This window comes from Anomaloglossus baeobatrachus, chromosome 5 (genome assembly GCF_048569485.1).
Source record: "Anomaloglossus baeobatrachus isolate aAnoBae1 chromosome 5, aAnoBae1.hap1, whole genome shotgun sequence".
Taxonomy (NCBI): Eukaryota; Metazoa; Chordata; class Amphibia; order Anura; family Aromobatidae; genus Anomaloglossus; species Anomaloglossus baeobatrachus.
The window spans coordinates 586,519,325-586,542,740 of record NC_134357.1 but is presented as its reverse complement, the minus strand read 5'-3'; the positions used below and the strand labels follow the sequence as shown (position 1 = coordinate 586,542,740).

Genomic DNA, 23,416 nt, shown 5'->3' with positions numbered 1-23,416 from the left:
TGGAATCAGAGTCCCTGTCTGTCATGGGTGACAGACAGTCCTGTGGTGTCCGGCAATAGAAGGTCATAGCGTTTGGCTGTGCAAAATGGTCCATGACTTTCTATTGTTCCTTCTGTCAGTATACTGGTACTAGGAATCTCCTCTGCTGGGTTTTCATGCTTTTCCCTTTATTTCCTTTTAGGACCCAGGGGAGCTCCTCTTCCCTTCAGCTGCTAATTATCTGTATTTCCCCTTGGGCTTAAATACGTTCATTTTCCTGGACTTGTGCTGGTGATATTCAGTTGTTATTATTATTATTTCTTATTATAGCACCATATATTCCATTTCTCTCTACAAGTGAAAAGGGTATACATAAAAAACAAGTCCAACAATCATGAACATTACAAAAACAGACTGGTACAGGAGGAGAGAGGATCCTGCCCGTGAGGGCTCACAGTCTACAGGGAATGGGTGAGGGTACAATACGTGAGGACGAGGTCGTTGCGCAGTGGTGTAATGGACTGAGAGTTGCTGCAGGTTGTAGGCTTATCGGAAGAGGTGGTTCACAATCCCTGGATGCAAGCAGGTGGCTTGCATGCATCAGTAGGATCGTTGCTGCTCGGTTTACTGAACTTACTGAGTCGTCTAGAGATAAGATATTGTTTTCCCTTGTTTGGTATCCCTGAGTGTCCTTTAGTGCCTAGTGGGGTTGACAAAGAGCTGATCCCATCCACTCTCTATCAAGGGCTCAGATCAGGATCAGCCTAGACTCTGGTATCTGGCTATGTGCATAGGTGTGGAACCTATCAAGGGCGGTGAGGGAACCCAGGACCCAGTGGTAGGCTTTTTCAGGGGTCACTATCTCCCCCTTACATAGACACAGGGTTTCCCTTCCCTTTCTCCATTCGCTTTCTCCATTCTGACTTTTTATTAAGGGGTAAACACTTAGTGACAGATTCCCTTCACAAAACTTCATCATAAGTATCATAACTGTTACTTACTCTTCACCAAAAAATAGACCCCTTTTAGTTCTGTTCTCTTCTACACCCATAGTCTAAACTGTAATAAAGGTTTATGGGCAGAGATGAGCGAACCAGAAAAAAATCAGTGTTCGAGTTCAGAGTTTGGGTGCTTTATGTATCCTAACCACTCCATCTAGCATCAGTGTGTTTGGGTATGCTCGGTGCTCAGCAAAGTGCAAGTCCCTTGCAGTGTTTGAATGGCTTTCATGAGTGGGTAAAAACATCGGTATAGGATGTAGTGTGTAAACCCTGACTTCACTCCCCCGTAAATGCTCTGTTTATGGCTGTATGTGGGCAAAGACCGAAATACCCAATCAGTGACTTACATTGGGGTTCTAATCAAGTCCGGTTCCGAACTGAACTTTAGCTAAAGTCAGTCTGAAAAAGTTGATCCGAACTTCAGCGGGTCCGCTCATCTCAATTTGTGGGTAGCCCTGCAAAAAAAAGGAATTTATTTTACCGTTAATTCGGTTTCTAGGAAACCCTCCACGACAGCACACAGGAGGTTAACTCTCTGCCCTAATATGGGCAGGAAACACAAGGAGGTTAAATAATCCCTGCCCACCTCCCATCTCCAGTGTTTTTCCGAGTAACCACAAAATGAAAGAATGGTCTAAATCTTTTATTTCAGAAATAAGCCATTAAAATGCAGCAAAATTAAATTGATAGGGAGGGAATAATGGTGCTGTCGTGGAGGGTTTCCTAGAAACCGAATTAACGGTAAGATAAATTCCATTTTCTCTAGTCACCCTCTACGACAGCACACAGGAGGAGTACCAACGAAAAATGTAAGGGCGGGATCACAGCCTGTAGGACTTTACGACCAAAGGCCAAATCCCGATTGGAAAGCCAGTCAGTAGTAAGGAGGCCATATGTCTCGTCAAAAGAAATCTGACAGGTGCCCCGCCCCTATCAAAGTGTATTAAACACACCCCCTCCCCTCTCCTGACAGGCCCTGTATTTTATAGGCTTTTGATTAGGGATTTGATAGTGCAATCCTGATAGTGTAAATGCTTATGATCCCACTATTTTATTCACTGATTATGAGAAATCTAATTTAGTGTAATTGTTTGGAATCATACCATTTTATTCAGTGTGGTTTTGTTGCAGAATTCTGCTAGTGTAATTTGATTGGGCATATTATGTTTATGGCCAAATTTATTTTATAGGCGTTTGATACAGAATTCATTCTGATAGTGTAATTTGGTTGGGCATATTATGTATATGGCCAATTATATTATTACGCGTCTTCTGCTATATAGCATTTCTTATAGCACCCATTCTGATAGTGTAATATGGTTGGGCATATTATGTATATGGCCAATTATACTATTACGCGTCTTATGCTGTAAAGCATTTGTTATAGCACCCATGTAGAAAGTTTGTGTTTTATACTGTTTGTAGAAAATGAAAGACAGACACACTATCAAAATTTAAAAAGTTTATTGCTCAGAATTTAATTACATTCAGTTGCACATCAATTCAGTAGGAATGCAAAACGTCATATACATTACACTTGTAAAACAGTACAATATAAAATTAAAATCACTGACATAATACACTATTTAATAATATACATATGTTACGTCTCTTACATAATTATTTAGAGCATAACAATTCATCAGTCCAGCTGTTACATTGTGATCCACATTGATTGCAGTATCGGGAAAGTCCTTTTTTTAGGCATCAAACTTGCTTGTGTCAAACCTAATGGAGAATGTAAAGATTGAATTGGACGGCGGGGTGTCGATAGAGTCTGAGGTTTAGATATGCCACTAGCTTCATTGATGGGCATTTTTAAGCTGTCTAAAAGCGCTCTAGTAGTGGGATTACCCACTATGGTAGACGGTATATTTACCTCGGCCTTTGCCTGCATAAACGTATTCCATCCCTGGGGTAAATTTCTGTTAGTCAAGGCATGGCTCTGTGTTGTATTACGTACTAAATCCAGCATGTTAGATCCCGGTATTACAGAACCTTTGAAAATAAACTCGTTTTTATCATTCCACGATGTAATATTTTTGTTCTGCAGCAGTCTGTTTAGTAAAAATTCTGCATTCTTTTTATATCGCTGGTTTACATGACTTACAATTTCAATGGATGTTTTGTTTTCATTAGGGTCTGAATTTGACAATTGCTGATGATCAGGCTCAGGAGTGTTAATGATCTTTAAAGTTGATAGCTCCATCGCATCGTGTTTAGCATGAACCAAGTATCTCTGTAGTACATCGCTATATTTTTTAATTTTCACATCGTCTGGTATGTCACGACGCTGTAAAATTTCGCTAATTTCATCATTAAGGCGGCGAATAACATTCTGTCGTATGTTGCCGCTAACTGGAGGGTTTAGTTTGATTAGTTCTTGTTTGGGGACTAGATACATTTTCTCTGTATGTTGCATTATTTGCCCGTGAGTAGACTTGTTATTATCGGGATTGCAAAGCCTAAAAGAGGACCTATAAACCCGCCGGTCTGCTTTAGTAGACGTTTCTTTTTCTTTATGGGCTGTGCTTTATCACTCAGGGTTCTTATAGCTTTACGCCACATCTTTAGTATATTTTTTTGCCGCTTTTTCAGAGGAATTCGCCCTTTCAAGATGTTTAATGCAATCTCTGCAATGGCTGTAATTAAATCACGGCTCGCATTGCATAAAATAGTTTTTCTGACAGCAGGAGTTGCCTTCACCAGCGTTTTTAAGAGAGCCCAGTTACGACGGATTCTCTCAGACATCTTTACAACACTGCGTACACAACATAGAATGTCTGATTTAGTGTAAAATTCACTTTTTAGAAGTAATTTTCTTTTGGATATATACAGCTGGCATAGCTGGTGGAAACAACCCCGTCCTTAAACGAAGATCCTCAGGGGTATTGGCTCTCAAATCTACCAGCAAATACCCATAAGGCTCCCGTGTGGCGTCCTCAAAAGCTTCTAAGAAGAAGCGCGTTTTTCCAGGGTACATTTGGCGAGCTAACGTAACAATTTGTAATTTATCTCGAGGATTATTAAAAAGTACCATGTACTTTGTGTTCAAATTTATCGTGCGACTTTTCTTACCCTGACAAAATATGTTTTGTACCAGGTAGAAAATGCTGAGGTTTCTGTGGTGCACATACTTGGTAAATGCTTTTTCTATCTCACAGTTATCTGTAGCACTCTCCATTAGGTCATCAACAATAGTCAAATTTACCTTGTCAGGCGGGAATAAGTCATCATCTACGAATGTATGCGGCAGACCCTCCACAAATCTGATGTTGGGAAAAGAGAGAGAAACTTCATCATACAGTTTTTGTCAGCATGAATAAAACCAAACAATATTATCGGGTTTGTGCGAAAAATGAGTTTCAATATTATGTAATAACTGTTTTACGAAATAACTTTTTCCAGAATTAGATGGCCCTGCTAGAATACAGGAGAATTGGTGCTGCAGTCTCGGGTCCATCATGATCCGCAACTAATAGCCGAATGGAAGGGTGGTAAAATCGTCTAACAGCCGGCGCTTTGTGTAAACACACTTTTGTGTTTTGCGTAATGGCCTTGTTTCGATATCCCAGTACTTTTTATTTCTCACAATACCCAATTGTTCAATGATAATACGTCTCTGGGTTTCTGCGTCACAATTACGCGGATAGTCCAGTACTAAATCTTTTAGACTGTTGAAATTAATAGATTGTGTGTTAGCAACATTTAGTGTTATACCCTTCACTTTTAAAACAGTTTTGCCATTATTGAGTTTGTATCCGTAGGTTTTTGGGCCCGCAGATACAAATTCGGTGATGTAAGTGTCCTCGGGTATCTCACTGGTCAATTCCCCCAGGTAATCACCTAAAGTTGGGTTCCACTCACCATCTCTCTGCACAAAAATAACTGAATCTGTGTCGTGATAAAGACACCTTTCCTGCCGCCAATCACCCTTATTGTAATACAACACTTTAATTGTGACGTCCAGATGATTCTCAAAAACTGCAATATCGCTAAAGCTTACTAGCTGACTCTCAGGGATGCCCAGGGCTGTGTGTATGCTTTTAGCGCGGCTCAATAAAATGGCGTCACTGACATCTGTGTCAGCCATCAGTGCACACACGCTAACAGCAAAACACAGATTTGTGCTGTAATTGTTAAAATTGAAATCTGGCATTTTCCTGAAACCAGTGATGATCTGTTTGCCCCGTACATTAAATTACATCTTAGGGATAAGCAGGAAGCTTCTGGCTATCCCAGCTGGTGCACTGATGACGCCAAGAAACAGCAATACATTGACTGTTTTCTAGAGAGAGAAGGTGTGCAATTGCACCATGAAAATATAGGCGTGAATCCGGCTAAGAGGCAAATATCTAAGCTGTTTTTAAATTCTTTATGGGGTAAGTTTGCCCTCGATCTAATTTACCTTGTACCAGCATTGTTAGTGACCCCGATGAGCTTTTTCAGCATGTGTTTCTACCGTACTATGAGATTTCAATGCTTCATTTTATTGATGATGAAACAGCTACCATTAATTGGAAATATGCAAAAGGCCACCACACCGTCAACAAAAACACAAACATTTTTATCGCCTGTTTTACAACGGCGTATGCCAGACTAGAGCTTTATTCTCTGCTGGACCGGTTGCAGGAAAGGTGTCTTTATCACGACACAGATTCAGTTATTTTTGTGCAGAGAGATGGTGAGTGGAACCCAACTTTAGGTGATTACCTGGGGGAATTGACCAGTGAGATACCCGAGGACACTTACATCACCGAATTTGTATCTGCGGGCCCAAAAACCTACGGATACAAACTCAATAATGGCAAAACTGTTTTAAAAGTGAAGGGTATAACACTAAATGTTGCTAACACACAATCTATTAATTTCAACAGTCTAAAAGATTTAGTACTGGACTATCCGCGTAATTGTGACGCAGAAACCCAGAGACGTATTATCATTGAACAATCGGGTATTGTGAGAAATAAAAAGTACTGGGATATCGAAACAAGGCCATTACGCAAAACACAAAAGTGTGTTTACACAAAGCGCCGGCTGTTAGACGATTTTACCACCCTTCCATTCGGCTATTAGTTGCGGATCATGATGGACCCGAGACTGCAGCACCCATTCTCCTGTATTCTAGCAGGGTCATCTAATTCTGGAAAAAGTTATTTCGTAAAACAGTTATTACATAATATTGAAACCCATTTTTCGCACAAACCCGATAATATTGTTTGGTTTTATTCATGCTGGCAAAAACTGTATGATGAAGTTTCTCTCTCTTTTCCCAACATCAGATTTGTGGAGGGTCTGCCGCATACATTCGTAGATGATGACTTATTCCCGCCTGACAAGGTAAATTTGACTATTGTTGATGACCTAATGGAGAGTGCTAGTGATAACTGTGAGATAGAAAAAGCATTTACCAAGTATGTACACCACAGAAACCTCAGCATTTTCTACCTGGTACAAAACATATTTTGTCAGGGTAAGAAAAGTCGCACGATAAATTTGAACACAAAGTACATGATACTTTTTAATAATCCTCGAGATAAATTACAAATTGTTACGTTAGCTCGCCAAATGTACCCTGGAAAAACGCGCTTCTTCTTAGAAGCTTTTGAGGACGCCACACGGGAGCCTTATGGGTATTTGCTGGTAGACTTGAGAGCCAATACCCCTGAGGATCTTCGTTTAAGGACGGGGTTGTTTCCACCAGCTATGCCAGCTGTATATATCCAAAAGAAAATTACTTCTAAAAAGTGAATTTTACACTAAATCAGACATTCTATGTTGTGTACGCAGTGTTGTAAAGATGTCTGAGAGAATCCGTCGTAACTGGGCTCTCTTAAAAACGCTGGTGAAGGCAACTCCTGCTGTCAGAAAAACTATTTTATGCAATGCGAGCCGTGATTTAATTACAGCCATTGCAGAGATTGCATTAAACATCTTGAAAGGGCGAATTCCTCTGAAAAAGCGGCAAAAAAATATACTAAAGAAGTGGCGTAAAGCTATAAGAACCCTGAGTGATAAAGCACAGCCCATAAAGAAAAAGAAACGTCTACTAAAGCAGACCGGCGGGTTTATAGGTCCTCTTTTAGGCTTTGCAATCCCGATAATAACAAGTCTACTCACGGGCAAATAATGCAACATACAGAGAAAATGTATCTAGTCCCCAAACAAGAACTAATCAAACTAAACCCTCCAGTTAGCGGCAACATACAACAGAATGTTATTCGCCGCCTTAATGATGAAATTAGTGAAATTTTACAGCGTCGTAACATACCAGACGATGTGAAAATTAAAAAATATAGCGATGTACTACAGAGATACTTGGTTCATGCTAAACACGATGCGATGGAGCTATCAACTTTAAAGATCATTAACACTCCTGAGTCTGATCATCAGCAATTGTCAAATTCAGACCCTAATGAAAACAAAACAGCCATTGAAATTGTAAGTCATGTAAACCAGCGATATAAAAAGAATGCAGAATTTTTACTAAACAGACTGCTGCAGAACAAAAATATTACATCGTGGAATGATAAAAACGAGTTTATTTTCAAAGGTTCTGTAATACCGGGATCTAACATGCTGGATTTAGTACGTAATACAACACAGAGCCATGCCTTGACTAACAGAAATTTACCCCAGGGATGGAATACGTTTATGCAGTCAATGGCCGAGTTAAATATACCGTCTACCATAGTGGGAAATCCCACTACTAGAGCGCTTTTAGACAGCTTAAAAATGCCCATCAATGAAGCTAGTGGCATATCTAAACCTCAGACTCTATCGACACCCCGCCGTCCAATTCAATCTTTACATTCTCCATTAGGTTTGACACAAGCAAGTTTGATGCCTAAAAAAAGGACTTTCCCGATACTGCAATCAATGTGGCTCACAATGTAACCGCTGGACTGATGAATTGTTATGCTCTAAATAATTATGTAAGAGACGTAACATATGTATATTATTAAATAGTGTATCATGTCAGTGATTATAATTTTATATTGTACTGTTTTACAAGTGTAATGTATATGACGTTTTGCATTCCTACTGAATTGATGTGCAACTGAATGTAATTAAATTCTGAGCAATAAACTTTTTAAATTTTGATAGTGTGTCTGTCTTTCATTTTATACAAACAGTATAAAACACAAACTTTCTACATGGATGCTATAAGAAATGCTTTACAGCATAAGACGCGTAATAGTATAATTGGCCATATACATAATATGCCCAACCAAATTACACTATCAGAATGAATTCTGTATCAAACGCCTATAAAATAAATTTGGCCATATACATAATATGCCCAATCAAATTACACTAGCAGAATTCTGCAACAAAACCACACTGAATAAAATGGTATGATTCCAAACAATTACACTAAATTAGATTTCTCATAATCAGTGAATAAAATAGTGGGATCCTAAGCATTTACACTATCAGGATTGCACTATCAAATCCCTAATCAAAAGCCTATAAAATACAGGGCCTGTCAGGAGAGGGGAGGGGGTGTGTTTAATACACTTTGATAGGGGCGGGGCACCTGTCAGAATTGAAGGGTAATTGTAATACTGGTTGTGATCAGATATGAGGGCCTCTTTGTATCTATACATACAGGTTTGACACACTCATTGTAATGGTAAGAAACTTGTCCTCTTGGTAAGGCTGTAATGTGCAACTGAATGTAATTAAATTCTGAGCGCAATAAACTTTTTAAATTTTGATAGTGTGTCTGTCTTTCATTTTATACAAACAGTATAAAACACAAACTGCTGCAACAAAACCACACTGAATAAAATGGTATGATTCCAAACAATTACACTAAATTAGATTTCTCATAATCAGTGAATAAAATAGTGGGATCCTAAGCATTTACACTATCAGGATTGCACTATCAAATCCCTAATCAAAAGCCTATAAAATACAGGGCCTGTCAGGAGAGGGGAGGGGGTGTGTTTAATACACTTTTATAGGGGCGGGGCACCTGTCAGATTTCTTTTGACGAGACATATGGCCTCCTTACTACTCCAGTCTAATCGGTAATGTTTGACAAATGTATGGACAGAGGACCAGGTAGCTGCTCTGTAAATCTGATCGATGGAAGCTTCTGCCCTCTTGGCCCAGGAAACTGACCGACCGTGTGGAATGTGCTGTTAAGTGAGTCAGAGGAAGGAGGCCCTGGGAAGAGTATCCAGTTAGATAACGTGCCCTTGGCTGTCTTCTTCCTACTATTCCAACACACTCTGAATGAAAAGGTTGGAATCCTTACTGAAGGATTCAGTCTTTTGTAGGTAGAGCATCACTGCTCTACGTACATCAAAAGAAATGAAAGTCCATCTCTCTCTGGTTAGGTGGGTTCTCACAAAAGGAAGGCAAGATAATTTCCTGGTTCTTATTGAAGTCCAACACCACCTTTGGGAGAAAGGAAGGATCCGGACAGAAGACAATTCGATCATCAAGAATCTTCATATAAGGCTCTCGTATGGTAAGAGCCTGGATCTCGCCCACTCGTCTGGCCGTGGTTATCGCAATCAAGAAGGCAGTTTTCCAGGACAGGAATCTTAAGGATGAGGAAGCCAGAAATTCAAAGGGAGTCTGAGATCCCAGGGAGGGACTATAGGGAGTTGCCTAGGACAAGATCTGACCGCCGAAGATAGGAATCGTTTTACCCAGCGATGGTTTTCCAGGCCTTGATCAAAATAAGCACTCAAAGCTGATACCTGGACCTTAAGAGTGCTGGGACTGAGACCTTTCTCAAGGCCCGACTGTAGAAAGTCCAGGATGTGAGCCACATTTGGATGGAACAGATCAGGTACTCGAGGACTGCACCAGGCGGTAAAGGTTTTCCAGATTTTAAAGTAGATAACATTAGTGACAGGCTTACGGCTCTCCTGTAGCGTGTCAATGATTCTTTCTGACAGGCCCCTGGCTCTCAGAATAACGGATTCAGAATCCACGCTGCCAAGTTTAGTCTCTTGAGGTCTTGGTTAAAGAGTGGACCTTGATGGAGAAGATCGGGAACCTGAGGCAATAAGAAGGCCACAGTGGCACGACCAGTATGGTAGAAACTCTGTCTGGCCTTATCTTCTGCAGGGTCCTTGGCGGTAATAAAATTAGTGGAAAGGCATATGTGCCGCCCCCGTGCCAGCAGCCGGGCTGCTCGGATCCGGAGTGGCTCTAAGGGTCTCCGGACCCGGGGGTCATGCGGCCTCTCGATGTAAGGGGGGCTATGTACAGGGGGACTAGAAAGTTCGTGACGCTAACCACGGTGCGTGGTAAGGGGAGGAACCATCGCTGCCGTTGGTAAGCCCGGTGATGGTGGTGTGTGGCAGCTTGATGTTTAACCCCTCCGTGGGTAGGGGGTTTATGTCCCAGGGCCTTTTGGATAGATGGTGTGTGGGAGCCGTTGGGGGTAGGAACAGGGGTTTTTCAGTGTACTCACTCAGTCCAGGAATAACAACACCGACAGTTTGTAAATTAGAATTCTGAGCACCACTGCAGCTTGTAGGGAGCACACTGGTGTCCGTGCCCTTGGTGTTGCTGTTAACCTGTGGCCCTGTCCTTGGCACCTTTGTCTCTGTTGGACCCGTGGGTATAAAACTCTTCGGATCCCGCTCACCCGTATGGCTAGCGGAGTGAGCTTGCTCTCAGGGTTCACGCGTAGGATTTCTTTGGACTGTAGTGGAAAGTCCTATCCCATCGGTGCGCTAATACCCCGATTTTGGAGAGGGTTGGGGATGACACTTGAAGTCTTCACCCCAGTCGGGTAAATTACCGGAACGTGTGAAGCTACTTTTCGGCCTGGGGTCCACGTACCACGTCGTGCCCTGGCCCCTGCCCGGTGATAGCTCAAGGCCGCCGGCTGCCCTCCTCGGCAGTCCGTGCCCCTTGACATTGTCCCCTGCGACCGGGGTTCCAGCTCCTACCAGGCCCAGACCAACGTCTGCCACCTCATAACCACAGGAGCCCTGCTACGTGACCGATCCTCACGAGGTCACCACTCTCCACCTCTCCTCCAGCTCAACTTCAGCTCGACTGCCACTTTACTCACTTCTCCTTACCAACCCTCCATGTGGACGGCCCTATTTCCTTCAGGCCCCCCAATGGTGTGTCTGGTAGGTTCAGTGCAAAATGTTCCTTCGGTTTTTGATTGGTTAAGCTGTTGGCAACACCAAAGGACCAGGACCCATAACCAAGGAGGGTGGATACTGTGCTGAAGGGCAGATTGCACAATACCCTGTGACGACCTGATAAGCCAGGGCGTCACACATAGGCCAGTCAAGACTTCCAAAGAAGGGAGAAGGCACCCATTGCTAGCGCCTGATCGTTGGGATCTAGTGAAAAAAAATTGATCTGCCTTTGCGTTTTGACGGGTCGCAAAGAGATCCACCTTTGTCCGTCCCCACCTTAGGACTAAGGTGCGGAATATTTCTGGATGGAGGGACCATTCCCCCGGATGAACATCCTTTCTGCTGAGATTATCCGCTTGAGTATTTGCAGAACCTCTGAGATTAACAGCCGTTATTGACAGGAGATGCCGCTGTGCCCAAGAAAATATTCTTCCGGAAATCCTTTGCAGGCTCCAGTGGCGCGTGCTTCCCTGATGTCGAAGGTGAGCCACAAATATCATATTGTCCGAGTACACCATCACATGTGCCCCTGGGAGCATGAGGTACGCTGCTCTGAGTGCCTGGTAGATGGCTTCCAGCTCTCGGTAATTTGAGGACTGGCATCTGGTTTCCTGGGACCAGAGGGCTTGAAAGGGAACTTGAGAGACAATTGCTCCCCAGCCTCTCTGGCTGGCATCTGTGGTAACTGTCACTAATGGCTCTCGACTTCAATATACTCCCCTTTGCAGATGGGTGGGAACCATCCACCACAGCAAGGATGTTTTTACCAGACACGGCAGGGATATTTTTTTGTTCAGGGACCTCTGGGAACCATCCCAAGATGCAAGAATGTGAACCTGTAGGGAGCATGAGTGGGCCTGAGCCCAGGACACCGCTGGGATGCACGATGTCATAGATCCCAGCATTGACATTGCGAACCTCAGGGTCACAACTCATTGGCCATGCAAAACCTTGTTCTTGATTCCCAACTGCTTGTTGATGGGAAGGAAGGACTTTTGTTTGACAGAGTCCAACAGCACTCCGAGGAAGATCTTCCTTATAGAGGGAAGGAGATCTGACTTTTGAGGGTTTATGACCCATCCAAGTCTGCGTAGTAACCAGAGTGTTGTTTGCACATGTTGGTTGAGCAACTAGGCAGAGGGGGCCACTACCAGGAAGTCGTCGAAGTAGGGAACTATACAGATGTGCTGATTTCTTAGAAATGCTACCACTTCTCCCATTATCTTGGTGAAAACCCGAGGTGCAGAAAAGAAACCGAACGGGAGGGCGTTGAACTGGTAGTGCTGAAGACGCCTCTTGTTACGGACCGCGAAACGAAAATATCTTTTGTGAGCGTGAAAGATTGGGATGTGATAATACACATCCTTTAAATCTATTGTGGCCATGAAAAACCCCGGATCGATGAGGGGCATGGTGGATATGACCAACTCTATCTTGAAACGCCTGTAGATGATGTGACGATTTAATGGCCTGAGGTTGATAATTAACCGAGGTGTGCCGTTGGGTTTTTGATCCAGGAATTGATGGGAGTAATGACCGTGACCCACCTCTGGCTCTGGTACTAAGGAGACAACCCCTATCTTTTGGAAGTTCTGAATGCAGAGCATGAGAGTGCCTTGAGACCCCTGTGAGGGAGAGGATGTGACCCTTAGACAGCATGGAGAATATGTGGGAAACTCGACTTTGAGACCCTCTCTGATGGTGTTTATGACCCATTGATTCGAGGATATCTCCTGCCACTGACTGAGAAATGCTAACAGCCGACCCCCTATCCTGATGGTGTCATTGCTTGTCCTGGCGATGGCTCCGATCTTCGGTCTTTTGGGACATAAAGATGTTCCTTCCCCTGCCTCCTTTCGGATAACTCCAATGGCCAGTTTTACCCTTTGCTCGGTACTGGGTAGATTGATTATTGGGGGGGACGAAAAAACTTTTTTTGTTGTTTCTCTTCTGGCAACAGCTTTTTCTTATCCGTTGCCTTCTCCAGAATTCGTCCAGAGCGGGACCGAAAACATGTTCACCTCTAAACAGAATAGAGCACAGCTTAACCTTGGAGGTTGCGTCACTGCTCCAAAGTTTAAGCCAATGGGCCCTTCTTGCTGAATTGGAAAGGACACCACTTCTTGCTGCCACATGGACGGACTCAGCTGACGCGTCCGCAAGAAATCCAGTTGCCTTCTGGAGAAGTGGAAGGGAAGCCAGGAGATCTTCCTTTGGGGTGTCTCGGATGAGATGTTCCTCTAGTTGGCCCAGCCACCGGGACAGCGATCTGGCCACACAGGTAGAAGCCACCCCGGTCTTATGGAGAACCGCGGAGGTCTCCCATGATTTTCTAAGGAGGCTGTCCATTTTACGGTCCATGGAATCCTTAAGTTGTAATGAATCCTCAAAAGGGAGAGTTGTCTTTCTCGCTACCCTGGCAACCTGCACAATCACTTTAAGCACTTCCCAGCAGCAGGTGGGGTCCTCTTCCAGCGGGAATCCATTTCTCAATTCTCGGGGAATGGTAAGGTGTTTCTGAAGAGCGTCCCACTTTTGAAGAACCATATCTCTGATTATCTCGTGTACAGGAAATCCCAGCTTCTTACGGGTCCGTAATCCCCTGAACATTTCTTCCTGTATTTAGCTAGTAGCCTTCTCTTCCTCAACCCCCATAGTATCCCGCTTTGCTCCCAGAAGTTCATCCATATCATCATTTGAGAAAAAATATTTGATCTCGACTCTATCTGAAAATACACCTTCATCCTCTTCTATCAACTCATCTAGCAGCGAGAAGAAAGGACCTTCTAATGAGTCTGACTCTGAGTCTCCCACGAGGGTTAGTTTTCTCTTCTTAGGCGCAGGGGTTGCAGCGGGAAGAGGCTGGGAGAGGGATGCTAGGGAGGACTGAACTTCCTGACGTACCAGGTTTTTTAATTCATCCAGAAGGGAGGGTTGTTCCTCTCTAACTACCTGATCAGTACAGGGCTGACATAACTTCTTAGCATGGTCTGAAGGAAGCTTCTTATTACACATGATACACTTTTTGCTAGAGGTCTTCTCTTTCTTGGGTACAACATTCTTATCTTCCTAAGGGGGGAGGGGTAGAGTACGTAAGTATACACCCAGGAAGAGGAGAATTCCGACAGAGCAATACGAGCCCATAACCCTGATCTTCCCCCAAATCACTGTACTCACAAAACCGGGGGATGAGCTGGGCTCCACAGAAGCAGAGTTGTTGAGCGGTCTCCCTCCATCCTCAGTCCTGGAGAGCGCTCTCACCGTGGTCCCTTTAATGAGGTCCGGATGTATCCAGCTGTCCACAAAGTGGATGACTCCACCTCTTCCGTCGGGGTGGCAGGCTTTCAATGGAGTGAGTGCCGACAACACCACAGGGCCGTGCAGCGCCACTCTGGAACGCACTAACCCGTAAGCGTCGTCGATAAAGGGCTTCCGATAACGTCACTTCCGCATGCCCACAGCTACCACGTGTGTGAGAAGAGGAGGTGTCGGGAGCTACGGGAGGTACCCGGCGAGTCAGCCTTCCCAGCTTTACCTCCAAGAGGCGCAGGAGGGGCAGGCAGATCCCGAATCCAGAGGAGACGGGAGCAGCAATGGAGGAGGAAGCGCGCTAGCTTCGCCCTCAGCTGCTCAGTTGGCAAGAAACACTGATGCGGCGCTCTCATCACCAGCCACGAAAGCACCGCAGGTAACCTCTTCGCGCCCCCATAGGGCACGGGAACAACACTGGAGGTGGGGAGGGGTTATTTAACCACTTTGTGTTTCTTTTCCCTTTTAGGACGCAGAGTTAACCTCATGTGTGCTGCCGTGGAGGGTGACTAGAGAAAATAACCACTAGGATATAAGACATATAAAATCCTTTAGTTTTTTTATTACAACAATTATCCTTTGTAAAGGGATAATTTTTATAACAATGGGCTCAATTTATGAGAAACCACTCCTGATTCATGAAGTGGTGCACGACTTTTCATGAATCTGGAGCGTTTGACTAGTGGTATGTGCCTCCTTGTGCCATGCTAGAAATATTACTCTCATCAGGGACTGGAGTGAGATTTCTGGTATAGGTAATGCTACAGCTCATCATGAATTTAAGCAGCTGTGCTGTCCCAGCCCCGTCCCACCCAAGCTCTGCCAATTTTGGAGTGAAAATGCCAAAAGCCGCCAAAATGTGGCACAACTATGAATTAATCCAAATTTTTGTGACTTTTCAAAGATTTTGTGTTACTTTTTTGGCTTTAAAGCTTTAATAAATTGGGACCAGAGCGTCTTAATAACTTCCACATATCTAGGATGCATAGTGCGATTCAATTCTCCCGTAACGGCTGGGGATAGAAGCTATACTGGCCATATAGTACAATACAAAGGGAAGGGGAAAAGAATGCACTAGGGAAAGGGTAAAGTGGTGACCTCTGACAATAAGCTGCAGCTCAGCCTCCCTGACCTCACCAACCCAATACAGGTTCTGAACCTTTCGCCAAGCAGGAATACCTCACCCCTTGCAAACCCTGAAATAGGCCCTAAGTAAGGATGGCGGGTATGAGCTCTTCGTCAACACCCCTAATGCTAAGGGTGACAAAATGAAACTGTTGGGGATGAGAACTGAGTATACAAAAATACTTAATTCAGCCATTTCATAGACTCAGGTATAGTTTAGTAAGATGTAAACAAACACACATATCTATGCATGTCTTTGTTCTCTTTTATTCTTTTACTAATACGTTTATATAGGTATATTGCATATTCAGTGTATTTTCCTTAGACTCAGTATATACTAGGATATATATATATATATGTATAGCTTGAAGATGGCTGCCATTTCCTGTTTGCACCCGAGACAGATGGACAAAAGAAATTCCTGGAGTCTGGACTGTCCAATCAAAGAGAGGATATGCAGATCCTATACGTCATGAAGCCCACTACCTACGATACTTGATTGGACTAAAACTTTTGTTTACACCCCTTTTACTTCGTGGTCTAGCTTTCCAAGAATAAAGATTTCAGTTTTGCCTCAGCTTTGGTCGTGAGAGGAAGAGTCATAATTGATTCCAATTAATTATTATTCTTTTTCGCTGTGCACAAACGTCATTTTAATTGGGAACAACGGTCAGATCGAAAAAAGGGATCACTTGTATCCCATCCTTAACAACTTGGAGGCACTGCTGAGAACCACCGTAAGAAAGATTGGCCGAACTTCTATCTCGGATCCTGGGGATCGTTTCCTAGTACCCACAGGCCGCCGAAACAGGAGCTGATCACTCAAAATCGCAGGTAAGTGTCATATATAATGTATATGAGTACTACCTGTGATTTCGGCGATCTGTGGCGCGAGGTATGATCCCTGAACTGAGGAAGGAGTTGACGCTATTGACCCTTAGCGGGCTTGAATCTTTCGGCGGTAGTTTTAAAACAAAGAGACGGACCCAGACCCCATAGCGTCATAGGGTCCGTGGGTCATACTTTCTGATCGTCTGTTTTTATTGCTAATTGTGAGCGGAGGTCTTAGCTTCATAGGGAAGGTGTAGATTCTACGCTCTGATTTACTTTTCAAAGAGTTAATTGCCTGCTGCTACCTATAGAGACGTGGAGGAAAGCCCAGTGCCTGCAGGTTTTTCTTCTTTGCTGTGAACAAAGAAGGGGGGCTGATAGAGCCCACAGATGCAGCTACGTTCTTTGGCTAAGAGGGGAGCAGGAAGGAAAGTCTGTGTGTGTTAGAAACCCACATGGTGAAACCCATTGCTGCCTGGAGTGAAGAGGAGAAGGGGTGATATGGAAGCCCACACAGGCGCAGCTGCTGTCTTTGTTCTGTAGAGGAGAAGGGGGGTCAGTGTGTGTTAGTAATCCCCCACTGCCGTGGTCTTTGCATTGAAAGGGAGAAAGGAGGTGTCATATACCCATAGCTGCTTGCAGTGAGGAGAAAGGAGGGGTCAGTGGGCTAACATACAGGAGGTGGCTGCAGCCTTTGTATAGTAAAGCATACGGAGGAGTTTTAATGATTTGAAAGAAAGACAAGTGTTATTTTGGTTTGGATTGGAACAGAACCTGACGGGTTCATGCATTTTTCGGTGTTTTCAGTTGAGTTGTTTTCTTTTGAACAGAAGTGTCAAAACTAGCGATTCCCCTGTGTTGTGGATGACACAGCCACTGTTTATTAAATATTGAATAGATAATAAACGAGGCGGGAAGGGTTTTGGTAACTTAAAGTGGAATTAGCGAATTCCCCTGCGTTTTAGGCGCATGTCACTGTCTGCGTAGCAGACGAGGCGGGAAAGAATCTCATTTTAGTTAAGTTAAGGGTGCTGGAGTTAGCGGATTCTCCTGCGTATTAGATGCGAGTCACTGTCTGCGCATTACAAATGCGGACGAGGTGAGAAAGGACTCCGTTGGAACGGCCGGTCCAATTAAGCACTATGTATACTCTGTTCAGAAGGAAAACGGTTCTTTCGGAGAATGCTGAGAGCGCTAGTATCCTAGTTGGAAAACGAGAAGGGAAAACATACGAAAAATTGTAAGAAATTGTGTAAAATAGTTGGATTACCACCAGGTGGCAGGCTGCAGCCCAGTGTATGGAAGTCCATATTGACCGCCAATAAGGGGATACTTGAAGATAATAATCTGTTAGATACAGCAAGAGCTTGGTTTCGGACAGCTGCGGTATTACAGAAAGAGGGCTGGCAGGAGATTGAAGTGGACCAAGGAGATGTTAAACTGTATGGTTATGTTTTAAGTGAAAAATCAAAGGTTCAAGTGATAGATTCACAAACCTCATTGCCGCCGTCTTACAATAGTTCCGCGGCCGATCCAGGGGTTGGTCCAGGTGGGTGGATATGCCCTGTTTGTGATTGCCAAAATCCTGATTATTGTGGTGTTTGTTATAATTGTGGAGGACAAAGACCTCATTCACTGCCTGCTATAGCTTACAGTCCTCCCCTTTAACCCCCTTTGCCTGTTGCTGTTTCTGACGTCACTAAATGTCTTCCTCCAACTGTGACCCATTGTTCTCCTTCTCTAGGAGTTACTGTATCCGGTATTAACCAAACCCCTCCTTTGCATGCTGTAATGCAAACTAGTTTAGAGCCCTTAAAAGTAACGCCCCTGGCACCGCCCGTAGCTTCTGCCCCTCACAGTACACCTGTAGTGTCCCAACATGGTAATACTCCCGGAAGTCAGATGCCTGGAACTTCCTGTGGTGGCCATCTTGCTACACCTCATAAACCACAATTACTTTGTCCAGTCATCACCCCAGCCGGCACCTATTATAGCCCGGTGCCTGAACCCGGTTTGCTTTGTCCCAATCTTTCAGCATCCTCAGTGGCACCTCCAGTTTTGCAACCTCATAGGCCCCTACCACATACTACCCATTCTGTACTGTCACATGAGCTTATTGATCTGGATCCACCCGGACAGGAGGGTGTTACTTATGCACAGGACGGTGTGGCTTATGATAACCCCCATACGGATGGAGGATCACAGGATTCATTTTCTACGGTATCCGAGGAGTGGGACCCTGTCTTTCAGCGTTATTATGCCTGTGCCAATGGCACCCTCCTCCTCTCAGTTGGAAAAGGAGACATCACTACCATGTCTGTAGGAGCCGTGGTTAATCCTGCCAACGGCCACCTGTGCCACAGAGGTGGCCTAGCTGCCCGTATAGTCAAGGCTGGGGGCGAATCTATTCAACGTGACTCAGAAGCCCTAGTACGTACACAAGGCCCTGTCCAACCAGGACGTATTGCTATTACAGGCCCTGGCAACCTTCCCTGCAATCTAGTCATTCATGCAGTTGGCCCACTCTATGATTCCAATCAACATGACACCAGTTGCCGGATCCTCCGAGAGGCAGTCGAAGCAGCCATTCTACACGCTTCCCAGGCCTCTCAGACCCAGATGCCGTTACGGTCAATAGCCTTGCCCGCCATTTCGGCTGGAGTTTTCGGATTCCCTATCCGAGCTTGTGCAAACGAGATTGTTAAAACCATAATGCCCCTAATCCATAGCCAGATGTTGAACTTGCAAGAAATTTGTCTAGTCGGAAGTTTGGAAGCGACTGTTAAGGCACTCCAGGATGCCCTCCAAGGATATGTTCGCCCATCCAAACCCACTATCATCTCCAGGAAACTACCTATTATGGTTGAAGATGCAAGTGATGATCAAGTACCAGTCCGGACACAGAAAGCCATACTTGACAAGGACGACCCAGAACCCTTGATGTACATAAAGTTTACTCCTGGACAGGCAGCTACCTTAGTCTCCACACTGCCAGACCCAGAGGCCCAACCTATGCCATTTTACCGCCGTATAGTACAAATCCAGAAGATGTATGCAGCTACATGGCAAGATTTAATGTCATTGGCCCAAATCAAAGCAGGAGACTCTTATTGGCCAGTCATGGAAGGGGCCCTGAATGATTCTCGCCTGTCTTCTGAAGAAACCTGGCAATCAGGTGTCACCTTTTGTGAACAGTTGAAATCCTGGGCACAAGACTGTTTATCTGATCAAGCTACCAGCCTTAAGGATGTGACTCAAGATCAAGTAGAGTCAGTTAAAAATATGCTTCCAGACTCACCCAGATGTTCGCAGACCTCGGATTCTCACAACAGATTAAACCACAGGCTCAGCTTTTGTCACAAGCCTTTGTCGCTGGCCTGAGGGAGGAGCTTAGGAACAATATAATGAAGACTCGCCCGGAAATTGAAAATGCCACCATGACAGATGCTATTATTATTGCAAAAAGCTTCCAGAAGAATATGAAACCCTCCAAGAAGGCGATGGTTGTCCTGACGGAAGAGGACTCTGAGGACCCTCAATACGTTAAGTCTAATGTATCACCATTTCCTGCGCAGGTGTACCCTCCCGCCATCCATCAGGCTACAGCCGAACCTTCAATACAATTTCAAAACTACCCTGATCGGAGAGGATTCCGAGTCCCTTGTTTCCGATGCGGAAGGGATGGACATATCCAACGTGATTGTCGAACACCGTCCAATAGGTACTATCCTCGGAATGTCGATAATCAGCAACCAAGAAGACAATGCCCACCACTTGAACAAGGTGATCGAGCTCAGGCCCAACAACAGCCACAATGATGGTCAGGCACACCTGAACCTACCATGGCTTCTACCACAAGTGCCTTTTCTCCTTGCTCTGCAGTCACTCTACTGGTAGATGAGAACCCAATCAAATTCATGGTGGACACAGGTGCGGCCAAAACTGTTATTAGACAACAAGACTTACCATTGTCAGTTCCTCTTACTTCAGACACTTTTACTTGTGTTGGTGTAGATGGCACACCAACTAAAAACCAACTTACAGTGCCGGTCCCAATCGGCCCTTTTTCTGAAGTTTTGACCAGACTCCTGGTGTCGCCCACCTGTCCCATTAATCTTCTGGGTGCCGAGCTCTTACACCATTTCCGAACCAACATCAATTTCGACTGCGATGGCATGACGGTAACTTTCTACAATCCCAATACACCGGAGGGAATTGAAGACGTGTGTATTGTCTCAGCATTGCCTATGATGCTCTTGTATCGAGACGATCCCTTGTATGGAATGCCTGACAGTGTTATAGCTCTTATACCACAGTCTTTATAGTCAACGGGTCCCGAAGATGTTGGCCGTCTGCAAGTACCTCCCATTATGGTGCGTCTTAAAACTGGGGCCCAGTTACCTCAAGTGCCGCAATATCCTCTGAAATCTATCCAGGAAGAATCACTCAAACTGCAAATATCAGCTCTCCTTGAAAACGGGGCCCTCATTCGCTGTGTTTCGCCATGCAATACGCCATTGTTTCCTGTCAAAAAGACGTCTAAAGGAGAAGCTCCTAAGTTTCGGTTAGTGCAAGATTTGAGGGCCGTCAATGCTGCTACTCTGTTGGAAACCCCAGTGGTACCTAATCCACATACTCTTCTTGGACAGATCCCACCCTCACCGACCGTTTTCACTGTCATTGATCTCGCCAACGCTTTCTTCAGTGTACCTCTACATCCAGACTGTCAATATCTGTTCGCTTTTACCTTCCAAGGAGGCCAGTATACATGGACAGTCATGCCACAAGGAGCACAAAACAGTCCCAATCAGTTCACTCAAGCAATGTCTATCATTCTCTCACCATGGCAGCAAGAGCATCCAGAAGTGGCTCTTTTACAGTATGTAAAGACGATCTACTCCTCTGTGCTGGGAGTGAACAAGACTGCTACGACTTCTCCGTATCTTTGCTCCAGTTCCTTGCAGCCCAAAATTGTAAGGTCTCTAAAGCAAAGATTCAGTGGTGCCAACCTAAAGTCGTATTCCTTGGTCATTGTATTTCACCAGGCTGTAAACATCTCACGGAGGACAGGAAAGCGGCCATTGATGCTTTATCTTTTCCCAGGAATATCAAACAACTGCAAGCCTTCTTAGGCCTCATCACTTATTGCAGACAATGGATACCAGACACTTCCAGGATCATGCAACCGTTGTACGATGCTGTCAAGACCAATCATATCACATACAACGACTCTCCTGAGGATTATGACAAACGATATTGGGCTTTCGAGAAACTCAAAGACGCCATCTTAACAGCCCCAGCATTGGGCCTTCCGAACTATGCTTTGCCATTCACTCTTTTTCTTCATGAGATTGATGGCCATGCCTCTGGAGTGTTAACACAAGACCATGGCTCCAGAAAACGCCCAGTTGGATACTACTCTTGCAGACTAGACCCTGTGGCAAGGGCCTCACCCACCTGTCATCGTGCGGTCCATGCTGCACATCTTCTTCTTGACAAAACGGCCGACATTACCCTTGGCCACCCCACGGTGGTTCAAGCACCCCATGATTTGAAGGCGATTCTTGACCAGACTCAACCAAGACACCTCTCCACCCAACGTCACCTTCGTCTTCCGTGCTCCCTACTACTTCCTGACAACGTTACTCTACAGCGATGTACCACCTTGAATCCCGACATTCTTCTTCCGCTTTCTAGGGGGGACTACCCCATATGTCAGCATGAAGCCCGTGAACGCTGCAGCTCCTACGACATGGTTGACGTCCCTGTTTGCAGCCATGATTGCTTAAAGGAGATGGAAAAGGAAACTACTACACCTTGTCAAGTATCTGAAACACCTTTGCCAGATGCAGACCTTACTTTGTGGACAGATGGTTCTCGGTACGGGGATGGCGGCAAGTTCTATACGGGATTTGCTGAAGACCACTCTGGATCCGCCAATTACATCGGGAGCCATACCATCCCACATGTCAGCACAAGAAGCAGAATTGGTAGCTCTCATCAAGGCATGTGAAGCGGCAGAAGGGAAAAGAGTCAACATCTATACTGACAGCAGGTATGCTTTTGGGGTTGTACACGATTTTGGACTGCTATGATTGCACAGAGGACTCATTAACACAACTGGAACTCCAGTGAAGAATGCGGTATTTGTCCAGAGACTGTTGCAGGCAGTTCAGTTGCCCAGAGAGATAGCTGTCATGAAGGTCAGAGCGCATGGACGGCTGGACAGCCCAGAAGCACTTGGCAATCATTATGCTGATGAACTAGCGAAGACGGCAGCACGAGAGAAACCGGAAGAATTTGCGGATATTCTACTTATGGTAATAACCAGGACGGGGAAGACTACACAGCCAGAAGACTCAGGCAACAAAGTGGGGAGGACTCCATATGATAAACTCATATCGGAACAGATCCATGCTCCATATGATGAAAGACAAGAATGGAAGAGGATGGGAGCCAAAGTGTATTGGAAACTTTGGAAGCTCGAGGGTCGAGTCTGTCTACCAAGAAGAATGTTCCCTGCAGTAGTAGCATGGGCCCATGGTTGTATGCACAGAGGGAAGAATTAAATGTTGGCACTCATCCAGAAGTTCTACTACGCACCAGGAATTTCCTCAGCAATATCCGCGTACACTAGAAGCTGCCAGACTTGCATAACATGTAATCCTGCACGAACAGAGAAGACACCACAAAAACATCTGGCGAAGCCCCTTTATCCATTCCAAAGGATACAAGTGGACCACATCCAACTACCCAAAGTGGGGAAGTACGAGTATGTTTTGGTAGTTGTCGACATCTTTTCCAGTTGGCCCGAGGCCTACCCGGTAGTCAACATGACTGCTAGAGTCACAGCTAAACGACTCATCACGGAAACCGTGTGCAGGTTTGGAATGCCAGAAGTCATCGAAAGCGATCAAGGACCAGCCTTCACAGCTAACATTTACCAAGAACTGTGGAATATGCTTGGAGCAAGTCTCGGACTGCATACTCCTTATCATCCCCAAAGCAGTGGGAAAGTGGAAAGGATGAACTCAACTCTGAAAA

General features: G+C 44.8%; 1 protein-coding gene across 1 annotated transcript in view; it reads right to left on the bottom strand.

Moving 5' to 3' along the window:
* The window catches only part of LOC142313153 (uncharacterized), a 241,906-nt gene that overhangs the window by 161,363 nt on the left and 57,127 nt on the right, over window positions 1–23,416 (bottom strand). The window contains 1 exon segment of the mRNA XM_075352142.1: window positions 9,341–9,537. Coding sequence (XP_075208257.1) covers window positions 9,341–9,537 — 197 coding nt within the window.